Source organism: Girardinichthys multiradiatus, chromosome 4, assembly GCF_021462225.1.
Source record: "Girardinichthys multiradiatus isolate DD_20200921_A chromosome 4, DD_fGirMul_XY1, whole genome shotgun sequence".
In the NCBI taxonomy this organism is placed as follows: Eukaryota; Metazoa; Chordata; class Actinopteri; order Cyprinodontiformes; family Goodeidae; genus Girardinichthys; species Girardinichthys multiradiatus.
This window is the reverse complement of record NC_061797.1, coordinates 23,730,929-23,756,224: the sequence shown is the minus strand read 5'-3', so window position 1 is coordinate 23,756,224 and position 25,296 is coordinate 23,730,929. Positions and strand designations below refer to the sequence as shown.

Genomic DNA, 25,296 nt, shown 5'->3' with positions numbered 1-25,296 from the left:
ATTTTTTTATTTAATAATAATAATAATAATAATTTCCAATGATACATTTTGCCAAGGGGTGCACGGTGACGCAGTTGGTAGCACTTCTTGCAGCAAAAGGTCCTGGGTTCGATTCCCGGCCGGGGGTCTTTCTGAATGGAGTTTGCATATTCTCCTCATTCATGCGTGTGTTCTCACCAGGTACTCCGGCTTCCTCCCACAGTCCAAACACATGCCTGTTAGGTTAATTGATCTCTCTAAATTGCCCTTAGGTGTATGAATGCATGTGTGCATGGTTGTTTGTGTGTTGCCCTGCGATGGACTGGCAACATGTCCAGGGTGTACCCCGCCTCTCACCAATAGACTGCTGGAGATAGGCACCTGCTTCCCGCAACCCACTATGGAAGAAGCAGTATAGAAAAGGACTGACTGACTGACTTATTTAATTTTGCCAATGTACTCAAATGAAAAACCAACATTGTCTCCATATGACAAAACTAGGAACGCCATTCTTACACTGTTTAAATGTATATGAAAGTTAAAGTCATGGCATCTTCTAATCTGACTTGTAACCAAAAATCATTCTTTCTCTTTAGATTCTGTGTTTTACTTAACTACATTCTCCAAATGTTTTTTTCTTAAAGAATGATAATGGTTGATTAGGTGTTAATCCAGCTTGACACATTCATGCAAGTCTGAAAACTTTGCCCTGTGTTCTTAGATGTTTATTCACTATGTGTCCTGCGTTTGTTCACAACTGTACTTGAAACTGTCTCTTTGTAGTTTAACTCCCAACTACATGATAGCACAACATTTGAACAGGACCTTTAATAGATCTGGAGAAAGCATTGATTTTTTCTACATTTCGTCCCCTTCTGCAAGGCGTTGACACTGTGCAAACATGAGTAGGGCATTGATCCTCATTTGAATAAAATAATTGCAAGCAATATATATTTTGGACCATAATCACAAAACACGAGCTTGTTACAGCAAATGAAATTATCATGGCCCTCAGGTTTTCTCACCATGGGGGGGGGGTTGCTCTCTTTGAAAAAGAAGGGTCACACCCTTCCTGAAGCGGTGGTCCCTCACACTGTAGATAATGACATTACAGCAGCTGTTTCCTGTCAGAATCCAGAACGCCAGAAAAGAAAAGTTGCACCACGTGTATCCCACCACGTTTCCAAGCACAAACACTGCAATGGGAGAGAAGGATGCTGTGAAGGCAAATGTCAGTATGCCGATTGTCTTTGCAGCCTTAATGTCTGAAAAGGATGGTCTGTGGGAGCATCCTCCCCCACCTTCACTCAGACTCCCTCCTGAGAGCAGTTTGCGTTTTCGGGTGTACCGGCGAATGCTTGTGAAGGACACAATATTAATTGCTAATGTCCCCCCAAGAAGTGTGAAGTCAAATGCTGGGAACAGCAGCAAAATGTTGGCATCAGGTGGTAGCTGACCTCCAAACAACAGTGGGGTGTAGTTACACATACGACTGCACTCATTGTACTCCAAATTAAAGTTGCTGCTGAAGATGAGAGGGGCAACAGCCAGCAAGAAGCTGGCTGCCCAGGACAGCAAGATGAGGAGCAGCGTTCGTCTTCTGGTCACCAATGCGTCCTTGTGGAGCGGCCACAGAATGGCCACACTGCGCTCCAGGGTCATCAGGAAGATGGTGCTGATGGAGACAAAGGTGCATCCTGCAAACACGGGACCAATCAGCATGCAGGGCTGCCAGGGGCTCCCCAGGTCACTGAAGAATGAAGATGTACCACCCTGATACCACATGGGAAGAGGGCTGGTCACCATGAGAGACATTTCGGTGTAGACAGAGAAAGGAACCACGACAACACCCACCATCATGTCTGCTATGGCCAGAGACACTGTGGAAAAGATTTAAAAAGAAAAGAGGCAGTCACTCTTTATATATTTGTTTATGGATCTGTTATTTTGTAAAATGTACCAATGAATGTAAAGCAACATTATTTTATTCAAGGGAAATAATATTTGTTATATTTAGATTTGTATTTATTGCTTTTAGCAAAAAGTATTTCAGAACATAGAAAATGGTTGACAATCAGGTTTTAATCTGGTCAATCTTAACTAGTAGAAAAAAAGAAGAGCCCAATAAATTTACCTTTCAAGTACCCTTGCGGTGTTCTCGACTGCCTAGTTTGCACAAAGACTGTTAGAGTGACCACATTTCCAACCACAACAGCAAATGCCAGGCTGACCATAAACGCCACAGCCAGGGTGCGGTTGAGCACCCCGCAGCAGCAGGGGGTGCAGAGCGGTGGAAGTGACTGGTCTGAGCCATGTCCCGCTTGCACAGCCGCAGTCAGGTTAAACAGACAGTCAGAGGTCACCAGCAGAGCTTCTGTGCTCTCGGGAATGCTGGTGTTGGGAAGCAGCGAAGTCATGGCCCAGAATGGTAAGGATCTTTGTGATGTGTTGGCAGTAAAGCTGCTCAGGAAACCATGATCTGACGTGGTAGGCCCTCCTAGTAAAAACAGCAAAAACAAACAAACAAAAAGGAATTTTTAGTCACACATTTTTGTTTAGCTTTTGATCATATGGCGAATAGGAGCTTCATATCATTTGTTTTTTCCAGATCCAGAAAATTTTCATTCATTCATTCATCTTCTATACCGCTTATTCAATAGTGGGTGACGGGGGAGCTGGTGCCTTTCTCCAGCAGTCTACAGGTAAGAGGTACGGTATATCCTGGACAGGTCACCAGTCCATCGCAGGGAAACACAGAGACATACAGGACAAATAACCATGCACACACTCATTCACATCCAAGGGTAATTTAGAGAGACCAATTAACCTAACAATGATGTTTTGGGCAGAAAGCCAGAGTACCCGGTGAGAACCCATACATGCACAGGGAGAACATGCACACTCCATGCAGAAAGACCCCCGGCTGAGAGCCGAACCCAGGACCTTCTTGCTGCAAGGCAACAGTGCAACCAACAGCGCCACCATGCAGCCCAGAAATTTGTCATAATTTGCTAAATGTATTTTTGCAAAACCTAATCTGGCTGAACTAATCTCCCACAAGTCTCTTCTTCAAAACTAAAGTTGTGATGCAGAAAATTCACACTTATTATGAAGTATACAGAGTCTTCTGTCCCCTCTTTTTCCAACACTGTACCTTGTCTTTTGCAATATGTTTACACATACAGTATGTAATTTATATTTATACATTTTAGATGACAAAGTACTGTCAACCTCTCAAAAAGCTTTGAGGGCAAAAACTGAAACTATTCAGGCTAGAATTTTATTTGAAGGTAATGTTTTAATAAGTTTCCTATTTGTTTTATTCATTAAAGCATTAGTGTATTAAATCATTTGTTGTGGTTGACAGATTAACTAAATAGAAGCCTCACACAAGCAGGAGCAGCAAAAATAAGAGGATGACAAAATGTTAGAGCAAAAGAAAGGAATAATAAGAAACAGCATTTGTTTTCCTGTTCACATAAAAAGCTAGTTTTAGACTGCAGCACATCTAGCTGCTACAGAAAGTTAGAAAAGCAGCAGATAAGAACAACAGTCTTTATGTCAAAAGTAAGCAAATAATCATGATTGTGCTCCTTACGTTTGGCTCTTCAACATGTTCCTTTTGTAAATTTAATGATAGCACATTCACATCAAGGCAGGTAAACATTTATTCTCTATGTTATGTCTGGTCATAGACCTGTCTCAAATTGAAAGCTGCTGTTACAGCTTCCAATCTGGCTATGGTGTATGGAAAACATCTGTTACAAGGATCTGAATGAGAGAAAATGAAGGGAATTTTGGCAAATATCATGTCCTGTCACATCTTTAACGTAGCTGGCTTCTTTTGAAGGTGTCTTCTGCTAATGCACACATGCACGGAGTGCATAAGCAAGTTTATTGAGATCAGTTGTTTGGGATTCAAAGTGTTCGGCTGCTTGAGCACTGCTGCCATGAAGTTTCCTGCCAGGAAGTTTCAATGCTCTGTGAATTTATATATTTTCAGCAACAAGGCACTCAAGGCACTGTACATAAGGAAAAACATTACAATGATACAGAAAATCAAACAATAGAGGTAATTAAAAAAAAAGAAAATAGAATGATGGATAAGAAAGAAAACTAGAAAATTTCGGAAGAAATTTAGACGGGGCCTGCCTCTTGGTGCGTTTTGCTCCGACCAGAGCTTGCTATTTTTATTGAAATTCATTGTCTATGCTATTTTCTATGCTATTATCAGCTTAAAATATTACTAGTAACTCTGGAGGACTCAGGCTTTTATTTTGAAATTTTCAATAAGCCTTATTTTAAATGGGCAACACTTGGTGAGCTCCAACATTAGTGTGAAGCCCAGTCCTGAAATGATCTATTGTTTAAAATGTAAAGGCTTTTATTTTGTAGAGCATGTTTTGACTTATTCTGAAAGTCCAGTATAGTTGTCCTTTCAGGTCTGGGTTAGTTCCATTAGTTAAATAGAACCCGCTTGCTATTTAAAAATCATTTTCTATGCACTTGTCAGCTCACAAAATCCATAGTAACTATGGAAGGTGTGGGCTTTTATTTTGGAAGTTTCAATAAGCCTGTTTCAAAGGACCAGCATAGTCCCATTCCCATCACTGGGGGGGAGCTCCAACAGTAGTGTGAAGCCCACTCCTGCAATCATCTATTGTTTAAAGGCTTTTATTTTGCAGAGCATTTTTGTCTTATTTTGAAAGTCCAGTATAGTTGTCCTTTCAGGTCTGGGTTATTTCTATTAGTTATATAGAACATGCTTGCTATTCTAAAACCATTGTGTATGTTATTATAAGCTTTAAATAATCATTAGTAAGCATGGAGGGGTGATGAAAGAAATTGCCCTTTAGGGTCAATCACTGTTGTCTGGGTGTTGGAACAGCAGTACATGCTGTTTAAGTACCCCACACAACATGGCCGCCATGTAGTTGCCTCCTATGAAGATGGTCAAAGGGTTAGAGGTCGGGTCAGGTTTAAGCCATAGAAATGAATGAATATCAATCAAAGTCAATGCAAAGTCCTCAGAAAGATAGTAATCCATGCATGTGTGTGTCGGTGTGTGTGTGGGTGGGTGGGTGTGTGTCCCAGTGTGAGACACAGAGAGGCAGAAAGAAAGACAGAATCACATCCAGACATATACAGTAGGAGATACACAGAGCTATAAATAGAACAGTGAGGAATGAATCAGCCAATCAGCAAAGAGCGTCAGTGTAACTTGACACCTGCTGTTTCTCACTCACGCAGCACCTCACTCTGTCTCCCCTGGTCTAGGCATTATAACATGGAGGCGCATGCTCCCGAACTACTGGCCATAACTCGGAAACTGTAGGGGCGATCGATGTCATTCTTGGACCGTTTTTATCAGAACGGACAGGGGATCGAGAATATTAACACATTTTTGTTGAAAATATAATAATAAAGGCACAACAGAAGGTGAAAAGAGTAGGAAAATGGAGAAAAAGACAAAAATGCCTGAACATGCTCCCGAACAAAGTCTAATATCTGGGAATCTGTACATGGTATTTGAAATTTTTTTAAACTGTGGGCGACAGCTATACCTCGTCCCCAATCATGGAGATTTTCATAGCTCTATGTCATTCACAGTATAAAATAGGATTATGGAAATAAATGGTGTCACTCATGGATTACAGGTCAAGCTCTCATTGAAAATACATGGGAGAAGGCCTACAGAAATCTACTGAGTCTTGGCGATCGAGGGTGTTTTGACAGAAAACTATGAGACTTGGAACAATTTTGAAGTTATTGTGTGAAAGCAGAGGCCCGGCCCTACAAACTGACGGAAAATTGTGACTTTAGAGCGAAATCTGTGGCCGTGAGTGCCAGTTAAAACTCATTTTTCCTTAAAAAATCCCCTCTTTCTACGCTGTAGTAACTGCCATCTCCACTGTTAGAGTGTGATTTTCTCGCAAACTTTGTGTCGCTTGGAGTCTAATTTTAGAGAAACCGTAGGAGTTATCAACAAACCGTTTTCACTTCTGAAGAGCCGGCGGATTTTTCTACAAACTGAAAGTCAAACTGTGTTTCTAGGTGAAAGTATGGCAATACAGCAGAGCCTCAAAAACAGTTAATTTTGAGGATTCCTCCGCCCCTGACTCCATTCATTCCTATGGGGGATTTTGGGGGGTGGTTTTTCGTGAGGAAGCTGTGTGCTAACTTTTAAATGCTCTTCCTTTGGTCCAAAGATTATTGCTTCAGTTTTGTTTTGATTCAGCTGAAGAAACTTTTGGCAGATCCATGCATTGATTTCTTCTAAGCATTTACCCAGCGCTTGAATGGGTTCACAGTCACCTGGTGACATCGTAACGTATAGCTGTGTGTCATCTGCATAGTTATGATAACTTACGTTGTCGTTTATTAAAATCTGAGTTAGGGGGAGCATGTAGACATTGAATAGGAGGGGGCCTAAGATGGATCCTTGGGGAACGGCACATGTGATTTTTGTGGTCTCTGATGTAAAGTTACCTACTGACACAAAAAAGTCCTTGTCCTTCAAGTAGGATTTAAACCAACTGAGTGCTGTACCAGAAAGTTTTCCAGGCGCTCTAATAAAATGGAGTGATCAACAGTGTCGAATGCTGCACTAAGGTCCAATAATATCAGCACTGGGGTCTGCATTTATACGGATGTCATTGAACACCTTGACAAGAGCGGTCTCTGTTCTGTGGTGAGCAGGAAGCCTGACTGGAAGACATCGAAGCGGTTGGTTGTTGTTAGGAAGTTGTTTAACTGTTGAAACACAGCTTTTTCAATAATCTTACTGATGAAGGGGAGGTTTGATATAGGCCTGTAGTTCTGTAGTAGCAGCTTGTCCAAGTTGCACTTTTTCAATAGAGGTTTGATATTTGCTGTTTTCAGGGCCTGGGGGAAAACACCTGACAAAAGGGACGTGTTTATTATTTGTGTTAAATCAGATGTTATTATGGGCAAAGCTGTGGGTAAAACATCGAGACAGCAGGAAGAAGAGCTTAGGTTTTGTCGTTTATTTGGTGAAATTGGAAAATTTTGTCAAAATCAGTTCTAGTTGGAGACAACTTTGGTACTGGAGTTGATGTGGATGTGCGGACTGCCCGTTTGATCTTTTGGGTTTTTTCAGTGAAGAAGTTACCAAATTCATTGCCAGCCCTGGTAGAGTGGAGTTCAGATGCTACAGTAACAGGAGGGTTTGTTAACCTGTCGACTGTTGTAAATAATACACGAGCATTGTTAATGTTTTTGCTGATGATCTCAGAAAAGAAAGATTCCCATGCATTTTTCAGTTGTAGGTTATAACTGTATAGTCTCTCTTTATAGATAATATAGTGAACCTGGAGTTCAGTCTTTTGCCACCTGCGTTCAGCTTTTCGACGCTCCTTTTTTTCACTTCTGACTGGTGGAGCACTTCTCTACGGAGCAATTTTCTTCCCAGAAACGACTTTCACTTTAATTGGAGCAATTGAATCAATGATGTCCGAGATTTTAGAATGAAAGTTATCTACCAGCTCATCTACAGTGTTACAGGGCAAAGTGGAGGTAGAAGAGTAAATCTGGTTAAAGGTTTCTGCAGCACCGTCCTTAAAGATGCGTTTTCTTATAATGTCTCTTTGGCAAACTGAGTCATTGCAGATGATGCTTTAAAAAATAACAGAAAAGTGGTCACATAGAGCAACATCAGTTACAGACACCTTGGAAATGTTTAGACCCTTAGTGATGATCAAGTCCAAAATATGTCTCTGTTTGTGCGTTTGCTGTTTAACACGTTGAGTCAAACCAAAATTTCTGAGAGTGTCACGTAGATCTATTGTACTTCTGTCTTCAGGATTGTCCATGTGAATGTTGAAGTCTCCCACAATTATTACAATCACAATCAATACATATCACAGATAAAAGCTCATTAAAATCACTGAAAAAGTTTGTTTTGGACTTAGGAGGCCTGTAAATATTCAAGAACATGGTTCGGACTGGGCTCTGCACCTGGAGAGCCAAATATTCAAAAGAGTCAAATTTGCCTAGAAATACATTTTTACACTTTAGTAAATATTTAAACAAAGTGGCCACCCCTCCACCTTTTCTTTGCTGTCTGCTCTCACAAAGAAAATTGTAGTTCGGAAGCATCGACTCTATCAGAATGGGAGATTCATTAAATTCATGTAACCATGTTTCTGTTAAAAACATAACATCAAGATCGTGGTCAGTAATGAAGTCATTGATAAAAAAAAATTTCCCTGACAGAGATCTAATGTTCAATAAAGCCAGTTTATATGACTTAGTTGCTGATACTACCTCTGTGTCTGGTTGTACCTGACTGTTTATGGCTTTTTTTGAATGTTTATTACTGTCTCTTGTCCTTTTGGCTTTGTTCTTTCTGTCATGTATAAGCACAGAGATTTTACAACTATCTCCTATTAGGGGCCCAAGTTTTTCCTGAACATGCTCATTTCTGATAGAGTTACCACTGGGGCCCAGACTGTATCACAGAGAAATGATTTGAAGGTCCTGATTAGGAGGAGATAGATTAGGAGGTGGTGGGGCTCTGCGGCATTTGGAAGATGTTGGTTTGGTAACAGGGCCTCGGCCACGGGAGGTGTTGAATGGAGAAGATGTCAGAGCCATTTGGGTCCCGATCTTAAGAGCTCCTTTCACGTTATCAGAATCCAGTAAAGCAAAAAGCGGACTCAGTGGGGAGATGGGAGAGTTCTGTGCGGTCTGGGTCGGGGTCTGGGGTGAGGGGGGTTTAACGGGGGGGTCGGTCTGGGTCTGGGTTTGGGGGGTATAACGGGGGGGTCCACTTCTCCTGTGAATTTCGGCGGGGAGACCTTTTGTGATGACCTCTCTTTCTCAGCCAACTGGCCGATTGTTTCTACTGGAGCTGTTGGAGGCAGCGTTATCATGGTTATTGATACTCAATGTTCTCTGCTGAAGGTCGAAGCTGCTGGCGGATTTTTTACTGAATAGAAGAGATTCGATGTGAGACGTCTGGCTCCCGGCTTGTTCAAACAGAAACCATCTTGCTTGAAGAGTTGTCTTTTTTCCCAAGAAATATTAAAGTTGTCGACACATGTTTTTTTCAACCACTTATTAATCATCAGAAGTCTGGAAAAAATCTCATCTCCACAGAAAATTGGTGCAAAGGGTCCGCTGAGAAACACCTTGATATTGAGACCTCCAACAATATTCAGAAGACAAGAGAAATCCTCCTTCAATCCTTCTGATTTTTTCTTAACCACGTCATCCATGGCTCCACAGTGTATAATAAGGTTTTCTAGAGACGGCCGCCTTTCTGTGATTGCAAGAATATTCTCTGAGATATCAGACACCACGTTACTGGTACCAATCATAACTTCTGTGTTTTCGTTGCTGCAGAAGTTTTTAATCCCATCCACAGCTGTGTTGCCAACTATTAGGGTTCTTGGTCTAGTGGGGCGCTTTTTCTCTGGCAATTTAGGAGAAGACTGTTTAGAATGAAAGTTGTTCTCAAACCTTTTATTGTTCTCAGAAGATGGATCATTTTCCTGGTTTTCATTCTGTAGTGGGACAAATCTGTTTTGGAGGAGAATTCCATTATTTCCAGCTGTCTCACTCCTATCAGTTGTTGTGACAGCAGCTCGCTGCCAAAGTCTCCTTTTCCCAGGGGAAACAGGGGCATTTCTCTGTAATTCTGGCCATTCTAATTTATTTAATTGCTGAGATCTTCCAGTGAATCGTCCACCTTGATTTTTTGGGCACACGCCTAAAACATCCCAGGGGTGTCTGCCGGTAGGTTTATCCTCAGTGTTCTGATAGCCGGCTGAGTCGTTGAGCTGGCTGTCACTGTTTGGGATCACAGGCAGAGTTGAATCATCGCTGTACCCCACATTCACCTCCACATTCACTTCTAGTCCATGGGTTTTCATCTCCAAAACAGCAAATATCTGTAAAAGTTTGTCGAAGTCCTCTGTGGTGAAGGGAGGTATTTTGTGCTGATTAGCTGCCGTCAACTTGTCCTTCTTTCGAGTTCGATTATAAAAACATCAAAATCCTTTAGAAAAAAAGAATGATAATAATAATCCTCGGGAGTCGCTGGTAAGGAGTAGTTTTAGTCCAATATTTCCGTAATTTTGGCTAAGAGATAAAAAGTTAGAGTAAAAGAATCCAAGCAAGCAGGGAGCTTAGGAGAAAAGCATCTGAGCAGGCAGAGAGGCCGAAGTAGTGTCAGGGCTGGAGTTTTTTGTGTGTGTACTGTTTGTGTTTGTCTCCTAGTAGGCACTAGTGTTTTCGACTGTGGTTAGACAGGTGTTTCCCATCCCCGGTGATTGAGCCTGGAGTACTTAAGCAGGAGGCAGCCAGTATCTCATCGCTAGTATTAGCCTCAGTGGTAGCTACTCAGCCAACCTACGTACCAAGCTAAGTACACTTTGTCTTTGACCTCGTTTAACCACTCTTTGCTCTTTCTAGTGAACTGAACTACCTGGAGGATACCCAGGCTGGCCCCGGTGGCTTAACCTTTATGCTGCCTTCGTTCCTAACATCACCCAAGGACAGATCTTCAACAAATCAACCAGTATTAACAGAAACCTGAAATCCATTCCGGCTGGCTGCTCCTGGACCTCAAACTTTGTCATGCTCTCTCATCCACTCTTGTCCACCCTCCACCGTTCCACTAACGCAGCGCCTACCTACCAAGTACAAAACCCTGGAACTAAGTGAACTTTTGGACTTACCGTCTTTGTTTTCCATTGTTGTTGCTCCAGTCCGTATACCTCTCCTCCTGGCGGATAACCACTTCCCTCCTAGTAAGAAACATTGCACAATTATTATCCATCTTCGTTTACCTTGTCACTTACCTATTTCCCTTCCTACAGTTGTTCCTGCACTCCGTTCCATTCTAGTCACTTTAATAAACTTTTCAAACTGGTACCTGTTTCCCTGGAGCGTCATTCCTCATGTGGGTCAGGATCCTTGCGCAAAACTACGACAGAATACTCGAGCCAACCCGACCCAGCAGAGGCGCTCAAGGGAATTTTTTCCGACCATACTTACCTTATTCAGTCTCATGATACCACCTTACGCTCCCTAGCCGAACAGCAACGCCAACCAAATCTACAACTCGAAAAGGTAAACGCCATGTTGCAGCTTTCCTTGAACAAGACCCCTACTCCACCGATAGAGGCTGCTTTAGCCAATCCAGAGCCTCAGCGTCTTCCTTTTGTCCGTCACGTCATTTCTCCCTGTCCTGAAAAATATTCTGGTGAATCCTCTGATTGTAAAGGTTTTTTGTTACAATGTGCCTTGGTGTTTATCTGTTCTCCCCATTCTTTCCCACACAATGATTCCAAGATATCTTATATTATAGGCATTTTGTCTGGTAAAGCATTAAGATGGGCTGAGTCCCGTTTTCTTAGTTGTGCCCAGTTTGGTTGCACGTTTCCTGATTTTGAAAAGGAGTTTAGACGTTATTTTTCTTTTGACACTGATTTTGTGGCTTCTGGTAGAAAATTATGGACTGTTAAGCAGCAGGGTAGACCACTTACTGAGTTTGCTGTTGATTTTTGTATCCTAGCAACAGCGTCTGGCTGGGGCAGCCGGGCTCTAAAGTCAGTGTTTTTTTATGCTCTAGATGATGCGTTAAAAGATTAACTTGTTTTAGTGGATGACCCAGACTCTCTAGAGGAGTTTATTGCTTGGTTAAGGGAGAGGAGGAGGCTCAGGTATGGGCGCAGCTATGTCCAAGTCCCACTTCCGGTTTCCGCTACTTATAATTCTAAGTCTCCCTCTCCAGAACCAGCTGGTGAGACAGAACCCATGCAGGTGGGTAGGGCACACTTCTCCAGCGAGGAGAGGCAGAAGTGTTGGCAGGCCAGGCGATGTTTTTACTGTGGTTCTCTAGAACATTTAATAGCAGACTGCCCTACCTGTCTGCCTCGGCCAAAAGGCCAGGTCCATCGGTAGTTAGGGATGTACCGGCGGACCAGACTAGTTCACCCCAATCCCTTAGGTTTTGTTTAACTGCCACGTTACTATTTAGCCAACAGGTCCCCAATCTTTCTGCACTGGTGGATTCTGGAAGTGAACAAAATCTCATTGATTCTAGGTTAGTGAAGGCCGCCCGCATTGAAACAGTGCCTTTAGCTTCTCCACGACTTGTCACTGCCCTCAACGGGCGGGAACGTTTTCGCACAACTCATCAGACTAAGCCTATTATGCTCCGGTTATCTGGCAACCATCGTGAGTTAATTTCTTTTTTGTTTTTCCTGTAGCTTCGCATGCTTTGGTGCTGGATTTCCCTTGGCTCAGCAGGCACAATCCTTACCTGGATTGGGTCAAGGGTAGGGTAGAGTCCTGGTCCACCAGTTGCCACACTACAGGTCCTTCTCAAAAAATTAGCATATTGTGATAAAGTTCATTATTTTCTATAATGTCATGAAGAAAATTTAACATTCATATATTTTAGATTCATTGCACACTAACTGAAATATTTCAGGTCTTTTATTGTCTTAATACGGATGATTTTGGCATACAGCTCATGAAAACCCAAAATTCCTATCTCACAAAATTAGCATATTTCATCCGACCAATGAAAGAAAAGTGTTTTTAATACAAAAAACGTCAACCTTCAAATAATCATGTACAGTTATGCACTCAATACTTGGTCGGGAATCCTTTGGCAGAAATGACTGCTTCAATGCGGCGTGGCATGGAGGCAATCAGCCTGTGGCACTGCTGAGGTCTTATGGAGGCCCAGGATGCTTCGATAGCGGCCTTTAGCTCATCCAGAGTGTTGGGTCTTGAGTCTCTCAACGTTCTCTTCACAATATCCCACAGATTCTCTATGGGGTTCAGGTCAGGAGAGTTGGCAGGCCAATTGAGCACAGTGATACCATGGTCTGTAAACCATTTACCAGTGGTTTTGGCACTGTGAGCAGGCGCCGGGTCGTGCTGAAAAATGAAATCTTCATCTCCATAAAGCTTTTCAGCAGATGGAAGCATGAAGTGCTCCAAAATCTCCTGATAGCTAGCTGCATTGACCCTGCCCTTGATAAAACACAGTGGACCAACACCAGCAGCTGACACGGCACCCCAGACCATCACTGACTGTGGGTACTTGACACTGGACTTCTGGCATTTTCGCATTTCCTTCTCCCCAGTCTTCCTCCAGACTCTGGCACCTTGATTTCCGAATGACATGCAGAATTTGCTTTCATCCGAAAAAAGTACTTTGGACCACTGAGCAACAGTCCAGTGCTGCTTCTCTGTAGCCCAGGTCTGGGGAATGCGGCACCTGTAGCCCATTTCCTGCACACGCCTGTGCACGGTGGCTCTGGATGTTTCTACTCCAGACTCAGTCCACTGCTTCCGCAGGTCCCCCAAGGTCTGGAATCGGCCCTTCTCCACAATCTTCCTCAGGATCCGGTCACCTCTTCTCGTTGTGCAGCGTTTTCTGCCACACTTTTTCCTTCCCACAGACTTCCCACTGAGGTGACTTGATACAGCACTCTGAGAACAGCCTATTCGTTCAGAAATTTCTTTCTGTGTCTTACCCTCTTGCTTGAGGGTGTCAATAGTGGCCTTCTGGACAGCAGTCAGGTCGGCAGTCTTACCCATGATTGGGGTTTTGAGTGATGAACCAGGCTGGGAGTTTTAAAGGCCTCAGGAGTCTTTTGCAGGTGTTTAGAGTTAACTCGTTGATTCAGATGATTAGGTTCACAGCTCATTCAGAGACCCTTTTAATGATATGCTAATTTTGTGAGATAGGAATTTGGGGTTTTCATGAGCTGTATGCCAAAATCATCCGTATTAAGACAATAAAAGACCTGAAATATTTCAGTTAGTGTGCAATGAATCTAAAATATATGAATGTTAAATTTTCATCATGACATTATGGAAAATAATGAACTTTATCACAATATGCTAATTTTTTGAGAAGGACCTGTACCTGTCTGCAATCTGCAGTCATTCCTACTCCTGTTGTTCCAGCAGTAGAAGAGTGTGAGTTTCTTGATCTGTCCCGGGTCCCTCAGCTTTACCACAACCTAAAACAGGTGTTCAGCAAGGCTAAGGCGCTTTCGTCACCTCCTCACCGGCCCTATGATTGTGCTATAGATTTACTTCCAGGAGTCACCTTGCCCACTCGTGGATTGTACCCTATTTCTAGACATGAGCAGCAGACTATGGAGAAGTACATTAATGAGTCCTTAGCTACAGGTCTAATTCGTCCCTCTTCTTCTCCCCTCGGTGCGGGTTTATTTTTTGTTAGCAAGAAGGATGGCTCTTTAAGGCCCTTCCCTTGCTCTCTTCAGCCTTTGAACCGGTGCATGAAGCTAAAGTGTTCACCAAGCTAGACCTCAGAAATGCCTACCACCTAGTTAGGATCCGCCAGGGGGATGAGTGGAAGACGGCTTTTAAGACTCCGCTTGGGCATTTTGAGTATTTAGTCATGCCTTTTGGCCTCTGCAATGCCCCCGCTGTGTTCCAGGCACTTGTGAATGACATTCTCCGAGATTTTTTTAACATTTTTGTGTTTGTTTACCTGGATAATATTTTGATTTATTCTAAGGACTTGAAGGATCACCAGCAACACGTCCGCCTGGTTTTACAGCGATTATTGCAGAACAGACTGTGAAAGCGGAGAAATGTGAATTTCATCAGACTACTGTAACCTTCTTAGGTTTTATTCTAGAGGGTGGACAAGTCCGTGCTGACCAGGAGAAGGTGAGGGCAGTGTTGGAATGGCCCGTTCCTGACTCAAGGAAACAGCTACAGAGGTTCCTCGGCTTCGCAAATTTCTACCATCGTTTCATCTGGAACTATAGCCAGACTGGTGCTCCTCTGACGGCACTGACGTCCACCAAGGTCACCTTCCACTGGAACCCCGCTGCAGGTGTGCTCCAGCAGCCAGAATCCACACTTAGGTGTGTGACCTCTTCTGCCCCATTAGATTGGTCCGAGCATCTCCCTTGGGTAGAATACGCAATCAACTCACAGGTCTCATCTGCTATGGGAGTTTCTCCTTTTGAAGCCTCGTTGGGCTACCAGCCGCCCCTGTTCACTGCTGACGAGGTTGACGTAGCCGTTACCTCTGTCCATCATCACATTCACCGCTGCGAGCTGATATGGAGGCAGACAGTACAAGTGCTCCATCGTACGGCAGCTCAAAATAAACGCATCGCTGACCGTAAGAGACGGCCAGATCCAGTTTACCGACCTGGTCAAAGGGTCTGGTTATCCTCTCGGGACACCCCACTCAAGGCCATGTCCAAGTAGTTGTCTCCTAGGTTTATTGGACCTTACGTCATAGAGTCCCTTGTTGGTCCCTCAGCCGTTCGCCTCGGGTTGCCTTCCTCCTTATGAGTCCACCCCACTTCCCATGTGTCTCAGGTCAAGCCAGTGGCAGACTGTGGTTCTTGTACAGGATGTAGCATATTGGGACCCCTGAGACGTGACGCTATTTCCCTTTCTAGTCATGCACAGTGTCACTTGTAATATTAGGCATTTTGGAACAGAATCACTTTGATTTCTCCACAGACTCAGACCATAAAAAGACTTCATGGTCTTCGATGTTTTAATCTGTAATTTGGGATGCTTTATTTAATATGATTTTGAACTGAAAGATTATTTTCAAATCCTCACGCCATAATGTTTCTTTACCATGAAGATTTTCATATTTGAATGTAATATTTTTAATGTTAAAAGGCTTCAGAGGATTTTTCCCTTAAATCTTTGTGAGACACATCTTCAATTTTGATAAGGTTAAATGAGGTGGGTTGGGAACTCCAACCCATTATGACACCATCCAGTACAATATGTGTTGGCTGCAGATTTTCTCCTGTTGCTGACGTGATATGGAATCCCGGGACAGAGGTTTTCCTGGTTGGCAAGGCGATGGTACGTCAGAAAGAGAAGGGAAGAAGAAGCAAATTGTCCGTGTCCCTTCCTTTGACATTTGTGGAATCGATTGATCACCTGTTCCTAAGATTGAGAGGAGAAAACAATGTTTCGGTGAAATATATTAAAGTGTTGTTTCTTTTTTTATTTTTTACCATGTCCTGTCCGGCAGAGAAGCACTCCGAATTGTTGTCTGAGTGCCAGGAAAAAGCCCAACAGATTTACTTTCACAAGTGGAGCATTACAGCTAATGCTTTAAATCTCTGCTTGATATTTATAAAAAGAAACTTTATTAGAAACTGTTTTGGGATTATTTCAGTTGTTACAGACACGGAGAAGGAAATGGAAAGGAGAAAAAAAAGAAGCACGAAAGAGAGAAAGGGGGGCAAAAAGGAAAAGGGGAGAGAAGGAGAATAGAATGGAAGAAAGATAGATGGATGAAGAGAATACAAGATAACACCCTGCTTGCTTTTACACCTGCAGAAACATTCATGTTAACAAATCTTTTTTACCGAAACGTGCACGGTACTTATGAATGCAAGATGTATTTAGTGGTAAATGCGGCTCAATATAGAACATTTATGTATCTGTTAAGACCTGAATCTAAACACGTGTGGGTCTGAGTGTGAGCGTGCTTGTGCATACATGGTCTCTCCATAAAAATATGCAATAGTGAGTGTGAGGAGCTACAGACCCGCCCCCTGGACCCGGGACAGATACGGAGGAGATCCAAGCCACAGACATCCAAAAGCCCCCCAGAGCACAGGAACCCCAGGAGAACCACCGCCGTGACTACCGCAACCCCCCCAGAGAGGAGCAGGGGAGAATCCCAGGGGAACCACCCAGCAGCCACAGTGCAGAAGCCCCAGGGAGCTGCAGTGACGAGCCCACAGGCGCCGCTGGAAGCCGTCTAAAGTGTTGTTTCTATTATATTTAATTTTGCACTGACTCAAACACCAAGTGACTTGAAGAAGAAAAATCTTTTAAACATTTTACATTAGAAAAATATGTTCTCAGCAACAACAAACCAGGAACGTCCATTATTCAAAGCCACTGGATTTAACTTGACTGTAGATGACCTAGATGGCTAGCTAGCATCAATAAGGAAATAAAAGTAATATTCTGCCAAATGGTCAATTTTATAGTGAATTTTGGTTTTGTTGGTAATAATATTACATTATTATTGATTCTGTTTTATTTTTAAATGTTGATTCTCTGGTATTTTACTCTGTGCATCTTTGGTTCAACATCAAAAAACGTATAAATATTGAAATAAATATGTTTAATTTAGGAAAAAAATTGTTAATATGAAGAATTTCAGGCAAAAGGTATAGTATCATATTTTAATTTAGAGGTGACCGTTGGTTCTATTGTTTGTGTGTTGTGGTTACTTGCTATTTCTTTACTCTAACAATATTTGAGACATCGATGTTGTCAGTGCCCAAACTCCAAGTTAAGGACCAAATGTCTTTCGCAGCTGACAACTAAATACACGAGTCCCTCCATCATCGGTGCTGTTCAGTGGACTGGAGAGCAGGAGGGTACACATCCAAGAAAACACAGAGTAACTGGGCTGGACATATTCAGACCAAGGCAAAAACAAACAAAACATTCGTGGATTGGCTTTGGGTGCAGAAGGAACTATCACAGACTCAAATAGTTATAGAATTAGAGTTCAAACAATCTCAGCAGAATGTGCTTGTTTGTGTACTCATGACAAAAATATTGTTCTGTATCAAATAACAATCAGAGGTACAGTTAATTCTTTATTAACTTCCATCAAAGGCTGTGTCTGGTCTCAATCTATATAAAAAGTTCTTCTGATTTTCAAATGAATAAAAACAAAGAATGGTTTAGAAATAAGAACAATTTGCATTATATTTCTATCATGTTTACATGGATTTGTAATAAAATGTGGCTATATATGAAGCATAGTGTACATACTTTTTCTCTGTCTCCCGCACCCCCTCCCATATCTGCCCTGCTTCAGCTCTGTGTCTTGTCTTCTTTTTGGAGCCTCTTCTTGCATATCTTCCAAATTCTTAGTTATGGATTTGGTCAGCTGGTCTCTCAATGCAATTGATCAAATTTTCTCGAGGAGAAGACAGGGTGAAGGAGAGCCCAAGTTGTCCGGACGGGACGTTTTTCTCTGGATACACAATAGACTCCTGGCAGAAGTGGAGGATTGTGTGTTTGTCGATAATGTCAGTCGAGGATGTGGAAGATGTGTATATAATTGGATGTTTGATATCAGGATTTCTGCTTTTTGGAGTCAGCGGTTACCTGGCATATCGAGAAATTCGGAGAATGTCAGCAGCTGTTCTGGCCATTGTGAGGCTGCCTGGCATGTGTGATGGGATCTTCAGAGCGATCAACACTCAGACTGAGATGTTACGTGAGCTGAATCGCAGACTGGATGTGATCCTTAGGATCGCAGGCAGGTTGTGGTTCCTGGACTCAGAGGTGAAATGGGAGAAATCTTGGAGAAAGTTGTTCGCTCGGATATGGCGAAAGACCAGAAATTTGGCTGTTTGGATTCGCCTTTGAGAAGCACCAGCGAGACTCTCAAGGCTGACGGAAAATTAAGAATCAGCCTAACCCAAATAATTATTGTTTTTCTGAATCTGGCTCCCCTGCCTTGCCTTGATGGCTGGCTATCTTCAACTTCTCCTGGAAGTTATGTAAACATGATGCTCTGCTCCCTCTGCCCCCTCCCTTCCCTGAGGACATCTGTGGACCTGCTCAGAACTTTGTGGCCGGTTGATGAACATTCCAACATACCATCAAGGACAATGGCCTCTGTGACAGTGCTTCATGGACTTACTTGCACACACTCACTTGCACACACACACATGCTCAAGATAAACATATGCACCCCTCACACCACCTTCACCGTTCCCGGCATGATGTTGTTTTGTAAACTTGTTGCTTCTTTGTGCTGAGGTTTTTTGCAACCTCAAACGGTATCCTGCTAAGGATAAAGTGTGAAATATGATTTTTTCCCACTAATGTGGCCTCTTTTCTCATCTAGCAAGGGCAGCGCCTGTGAGTGGGCTGCAAAGCCTCGGTGACCCGTCCCCCCTTGTCTTGTGTCATTATGTCTGTTTGGATGGGTTCTACTGGAATTCTAATTTCCCCTCGGGGATCAATAAAGTATCTTTGAATTGAATTGAATTGAATACGAAACATATTCACCCCACAGCCTTTTTTTGAACAAATAATCTCAATCTGAAGAAGTTAATTCTCACAACACATCAAATATCAAATTTTGCCAGATTGCTGTGCCTGATGACAAAAAGGAAATTAACCTTTTCCATAGCTTAAATGCAACAGTGTAAATATCACCGGTATAGTAATTAAATGGAAGATTTCACATTTCATCACTTTAAGATAAAAAAGACTCGATAAATAGCAATAATTTGTCATATTATTGTATTATCATTGTACTTTGAAGTTTTTTAGTTCTCAGTTGGAAATCCAGCAAAAACACTTCCTGAACTCAGAATTTTTTGGCAAGTTGGATAAACGCTGGTTATCTCTTTTGCAACAAGATGACACTCAATTCAAATGTGATGCCATTCCCAGATCCAAGGTCCGACTTCTGAGACAAATCAATAGCAATATTCCATCATTGAGACAGTTACAAGGCAGTTATGTTACGTTCTTAGAAGTCTGAGCTCAAATCCGGGAACAACACTGCACCTGAGTTGTATGCTATCTAGTATCTAGCCAGAAAACCTGTCTTATTTGTTAAATGCTGTAGTGCATCAGCAGTAGAAGTCCCTATGTTATGTATGAAAACAGAATAGGAACATGTTCACAGAAAGAGGTCATACAGATGTTTGCCTTTGGTGTCAGATGTTTAAATAAGTAGTTGATATTCGAAGCATTCACTGGATTTATTTTCAAGGCAGCCATTATGGATGCTGAACTCAGGGCTACCAGTAGACATCCAACTTTTCCTGTCAGATTTCCAGCTTCTAGGGTTTTTCTTATATTTCTGACTGGGAACTCAATTCGCCTCCGAGTGCAAAAGAATTATCTAGAGGGCATAATGCACTTATTAAAGTTTTTGTTTTAATATCTGATAGACCTTAAATCTGAGCTTTCTGTTCTTTATATGCCTCATTGATCCACTTTATGAGTGATTTAACTGAGCTTGAATTTTGTATGATTTTTTAAAACAGATTCAACAGTTTTGTTACTGACATTAATATGAGTGGCTTTGAATAGACCTGATAATTCCTAACCTTTAACCTTATTTGCAGTTCAGTCCACATAGTCTGGAGTTTTGATCTAAGGTTTTTAAAATTTTAACACATTGCTTCTCGTATCATCATTTTTTATTTAAAATAATTTTTTTAAGCATGTTGTGTAGCTGTGACATATACAAGCATTCACAATTTAGTTTAGTTTTAGTTATCTTTATTGTATTTAATTAGTTAATTGGTCAGTGTGTCAGTTAGCTAAGTAGTTGTTCCTTTTATTTAATGGAATAATGTATTTATAAAGTTAATAGTCTCTCTTTGGTGCCTTAAAGTTTAAAGGTAAATTAAAGATGCTGTCAGTGTCTGCAGCTTCAGGCAGGTTCAACAAAGATATCACCACAGGCATTTTTTAGTATTTGTATTTTTAGACTCATTAGATATTAATGTTTTTAAGCTCTAATTATCATGTCAGTTCCTATCAGTGTTGCAGACAGGAAAAAAAGATAAGCAGTTTGCTGGATACAGATGTTTGTTTCATCAGATGTTTGTTTCTTCTTTCACAATCTTGTAGTTCTACTTTTAGAAAGTCAATTCTCATTAAGGTCTGAAAATGTGCACATAACTCCTAGTGGGCTGTGCAACTGCCTCAGGTGAGATTACATAGTCCATATGAAATCACTCACTGATTGCCCGATTGACTGATCCTATTTCCCATAGCCTTTAGGATGTTGGTTTGATTTATTTCTCATCACTGTAGCATTCAGTAAAGACAGCATGAATTTCCTCAGCTTTCTGAAAAGACTCCTTCACTTGGTCCCCTGAAGGAGAAATCCATATGTTGAGCATTTTGTGAATATGCATCTCATGCATGCTTATATACAGCACATGCACAGCTGAGACTAAATAGAAGAAGTCTTCAGATTCCATTACGTTTTCCTACTTCACGGTTATTGCCAACTCAGGTAAAGATGTGCACAAAACCTTTAAAATAAATTAGGCTTTTATTCTGGTAGCCTAATCACACAATAAAACTTCTGTGAGGTTTGGAGATTTTTATAATTAGTTTTTTAGCTGATCTATGATTTAATTAGATTAGCAAACATCTGTTTTATTTTAATGGCATGTTCTCCACTCTTGCTAAAAAAAAATAGGCTTCTGTGTCATGTCATAACCCAGAGGAGTATGGGGTTTAAAGTCATGGATTGCCAATAAAAAAAACTTCTACACACTGTGATCAGCTTAAAAATGCCTCTGTTACATTTATTTTACAGCTATTTTTAGGAGAACCAAATTTAAAATCAGGGACTTGGTAAAATAACCTTTTTTTCCCTAATGTGGGTTTATTTTAGGTCTTTTAAAACATTTTGCCAAGGAAGAGAGTACTTGTGAAGGGTGTTTTAATTGTTTTTACCGACGTGCATTCTGAAAAGAGATTTTTATTAGCCACTGTGTTGTTTTATTTTACAGGCATACTTATGTTTTTTTGCATTTTGTACCACTTTGTAATAGTGCATAATTAAATAAACAAGTAAATAAAGTCAACAATTTGTAAAAGTGCTTTAAGGCTTTCCTTATACAGTTCAGACGAAGAATATTGATGTTTTCCGGAAATATATTGTGTTATGTTGCAGCAAAACAGATGATGAGGAAATCAAGCAGTTTCTTTTATTCTCAATAAATTGAGTTTCCCAGCCATGACACTGAGCAAACACTGACAGGCAGCAACAATGAATTCATCAAGGCCAAGCCTTACAAGAGCTGGTTTTAAATACCCACACAGTGAAAAAAGAAACTCATGAACTCATGAAATGGTTAGAGTGGGTGGGAGGGGGAGGACTTGCAGTTTGACGTCAAATCTGTTTGAATTTGTGACCCTGACTCATCTTTTCAATAAAGGAGTTATATCATTTATGAACCATGTTACGTAAAAGAAAGTGTCAAATGAAAATTGTTGGCATACTTTGGGTTCAAATCTCTTCTACTTTGAGAATACTTTCAGCAGCCTTTAGCTGTTTTTTCTTCTTTCTGTACAAGCAATTTGTTTACTTAAACCCATTTTAGTGCGTTTAAATGGAGACACATAAAAGATAATTGTTTGAGAGAGGATAGACAATGAGCCTCATTTGGAGGTTTCTGTTGTTACCTTGATTGAAGACGACAAGTGGAATTCATCCCTGCAGCCGCACCTCAGGCGTGGTAACACAAGGAGCTAACAGCAGAGGCAGAGCAACACACACACACAGCACAAGACATGCATCTGTTAGAAAGATAAAGTCTTCGCAACCAATGGAAAAAGAGAGATTAAACTGTGGATGTGCTGAAAAGCAAACGCAACATTTATTACACCTTATGGTGACACAATGTAGTGAAAATATATAATATGTGACATCTGTAGAGAGAATAGGATTGTATGTGTTCATCTGCAGTTTGGCTGCACAACATTGCTTTTATGAATTTGTATTTTCTGGAACAAGTTATGGAACTATTCCAAATTATCTCAAAGAAATTTACCAAACCCCAGACCAAACACAATAATGCATTTAATATCTGAATCAGTTTTCATGAATCCGTTTTCAGTGTTGCACCTGAAGGATGTATTTTCTTGTTCTTTGAAAAACTTTGTGCTTCAATATCTGTGACTGAGATTTCACAGGGTTGTGTTTGTGACAGGGTGTTTACAGGAGGACCGCTGGGGCCCGGTCAGAACTCTCCGGCCAAGTCATCCACAAACGCGCAGAGGTCATGAGCAGTAATAAGTGCACTGGACAGGGCCTGAACTGCTTGAGGCTTCTTCTGCTGCAGCATACAAGCAGAATTTAGACTTTGTCTTCACATCTTTGCCTGTCATTCTGTCTGTGCCGGTTCCTGGTGTGTTTGTCTGACAAGTGCATACAGAGTAGCTTTCATGTTATTGTTTTGTCTGACATCATATTATGGTCTTGCTTACACCTTTCACTTCATTTCTTTTCTCAATTTTTGTATAGACTATATTGACTCTAAAATCCACATGCATGCAATAGTTGATATCTTTCTTTATTGCAATAATTCCTTTATTAAAGCATGTAGCTTATATATTGTATATGTTAACATTTGAAAAGAATTGGTTTAAAAATACAAAGAGGCACAAGACAACACCTTATTTCAAATCAGGTAAAATTACTGTAGACTTGCATTTGAAATTTCCTTTTTTAATTATCTATTACCTTCAATGAACAAACAAATCAGATATAAATAGAAATAATCTACAGATTTCATCTGATAGAGTAAAACGCTGATATTTATAAACAGAAAGCATCCTGATATTTTATTCCCCAGAGGCAACAATTCAATATTAATGTAAGAAGAATTTATCTTGTTAAATAAATTAGTGCATGTCTATCAATATTTTTTAAATTTAGCAGAATTAAACATCCCATAAAGTTGGAATAAAATAGTTTTTTACCCTTGTTTATGAAATGATTGTGATAGCGTGGTTTTTTTCTTGACAGATTAAGTTTATATCTTCTCAAAATGTTACATATACATTAAAGTAAAAATTAAACCACAATAATAAGTGAATGCATCAAAATGATTTAATTTCTATGGTAAGCAGTATATTTATGGAAAATACCAAAAATATAAGATTCAGTTTGATCATCTTTCTCTCTAATGTTGCCTCTGAATTATGGAAATATTGACCAAGTAACCAAAAAAATACAATAGTACTCTTTGTGTGTATACGTGCGTACAATGCAAACTGTTGCTGCTTCATTCGCCCAGCATCTCCTGATGATTATTGAGCATTGGTAAAACTGATGCAGGTTGTAAATATGCAAGCATTGACTTGCAGTCTGCGATTAAACTCAGCCGATTACCGCTTGAGTTGACAGCTAATATGATATGAATGAACATGTTTTCACTCTGGACACGTGTGCTTTCTCCTTCCTGTCAATGTCAATAAAAAAGGAGGAAAACTGAATTGAAGAAATACATTTTAAAAATGTTGCTCTTCACGGTTTAAAAAACGTAAACAATTTAACTATTATATTTAAACCTAATTTTAACTCCTTAGACCCGTCAAACACACAGATCGTTGTAAAAAAAAATTCAATTTAAAACCAACTGTAATACCCAGCCTGTCAGCCACATGCCAGTAATGCCAATTCCTACATTATCCTACAATATTTAAGTAATTTAGTATTCAAATAAGCACCGGTGATGAGTATGATTTTTGGACACAAATAATATTTGAAATGGCTCTTATAAACATGAAAAATGTAAACAAACCAGATTTTTTATAACATATCACATGATGCAACAAAACAAAAAAATAAATCAAACTGGATAATCTTACCAGCATTCCCACTGCAAACGACCGTGGAGCATTTGTGCAGAAAAAGGTGCATAAAAGGAAACACTATCCAGGTTTAAATGTTGACTTGGTGGAAGTTAAATCCGGTTAAAACCTTTTCAGTTGCAGGAGAAAGTGGAGCTGTAGTCCTAGCGGTTCATTCTCCAGAGGAGCACAAAGCCTCACAAACACTCTAGTTCTCTGCTTCTGTAATTCAGCCTCTCCCATCTCCCATCCCCTCCTCCACCCCTCTCTCCTGGTTCGGAAACCTCTAGCCAATGCTTCCCTCTCTCCTCCTGACCAACCTCTTCATCACACACAGAAACACCCACACACACTTCCCTAGAGCTTCAAGGTAAAGCCCATGGTTGCATTTTGCTATCCTGTCTTTCCTCTTACATTCGCCTTCTGATATGCATCCCTCCACTTTCACCTCCACCACTTCAAAACATCTGTCATGTTTAGTGTCTGAGGCTTCAACCCTACTTTTACTGTCAGCGCACGCTTCATTATAAATATCTGACTCTTCCTTCAGCTGACACGCTGTTTGTCCTTAAGCTTGTTTAAGGAAAGATTTGACTTCTTTGCTTCAAACTTTTCTTTTATCCATCTGTCCAAATTGTGTAAAATGAATAACAGAAACAGTAAATTATTCTACTAATGAGAGTTGGTTGTTTTAATAATGCATCCACCCTCTCTTGGGGCATTTGTCCAGCTTCTTTGGCCTTTGCCAGTGTCTACAACATCCACGTCCATCCTCTGTGTTGTTACATCCAAGCAGAAGTAAATGTACTTCAATCCTTTTAACATTCCAGTGCCATACAGCAGCAAAATGTTGAAGTTGAAGCAGAGATGTTTGAATGCTGAATAAATGATTGTGGCCAGAGCGAAGCAACATACAGCAATACCCATGCA

The 25,296-nt window shown here is 40.9% G+C and overlaps 1 protein-coding gene across 1 annotated transcript; it reads right to left on the bottom strand.

Moving 5' to 3' along the window:
• Positions 1–305: 305 nt before the first annotated feature.
• On the bottom strand, positions 306–24,567 carry LOC124867449 (adenosine receptor A3-like). The gene is made up of 4 exons (XM_047363904.1): positions 24,385–24,567; positions 22,195–22,260; positions 2,114–2,476; positions 306–1,859 (listed from the first exon to the last, which is right to left on the bottom strand). Exons 3-4 carry the CDS (start codon positions 2,394–2,396, stop codon positions 991–993), a joined length of 1,152 nt encoding a protein of 383 aa, XP_047219860.1. The 5' UTR covers positions 2,397–2,476; positions 22,195–22,260; positions 24,385–24,567; the 3' UTR covers positions 306–990.
• Between the last annotated feature and the right edge of the window lie 729 nt (positions 24,568–25,296).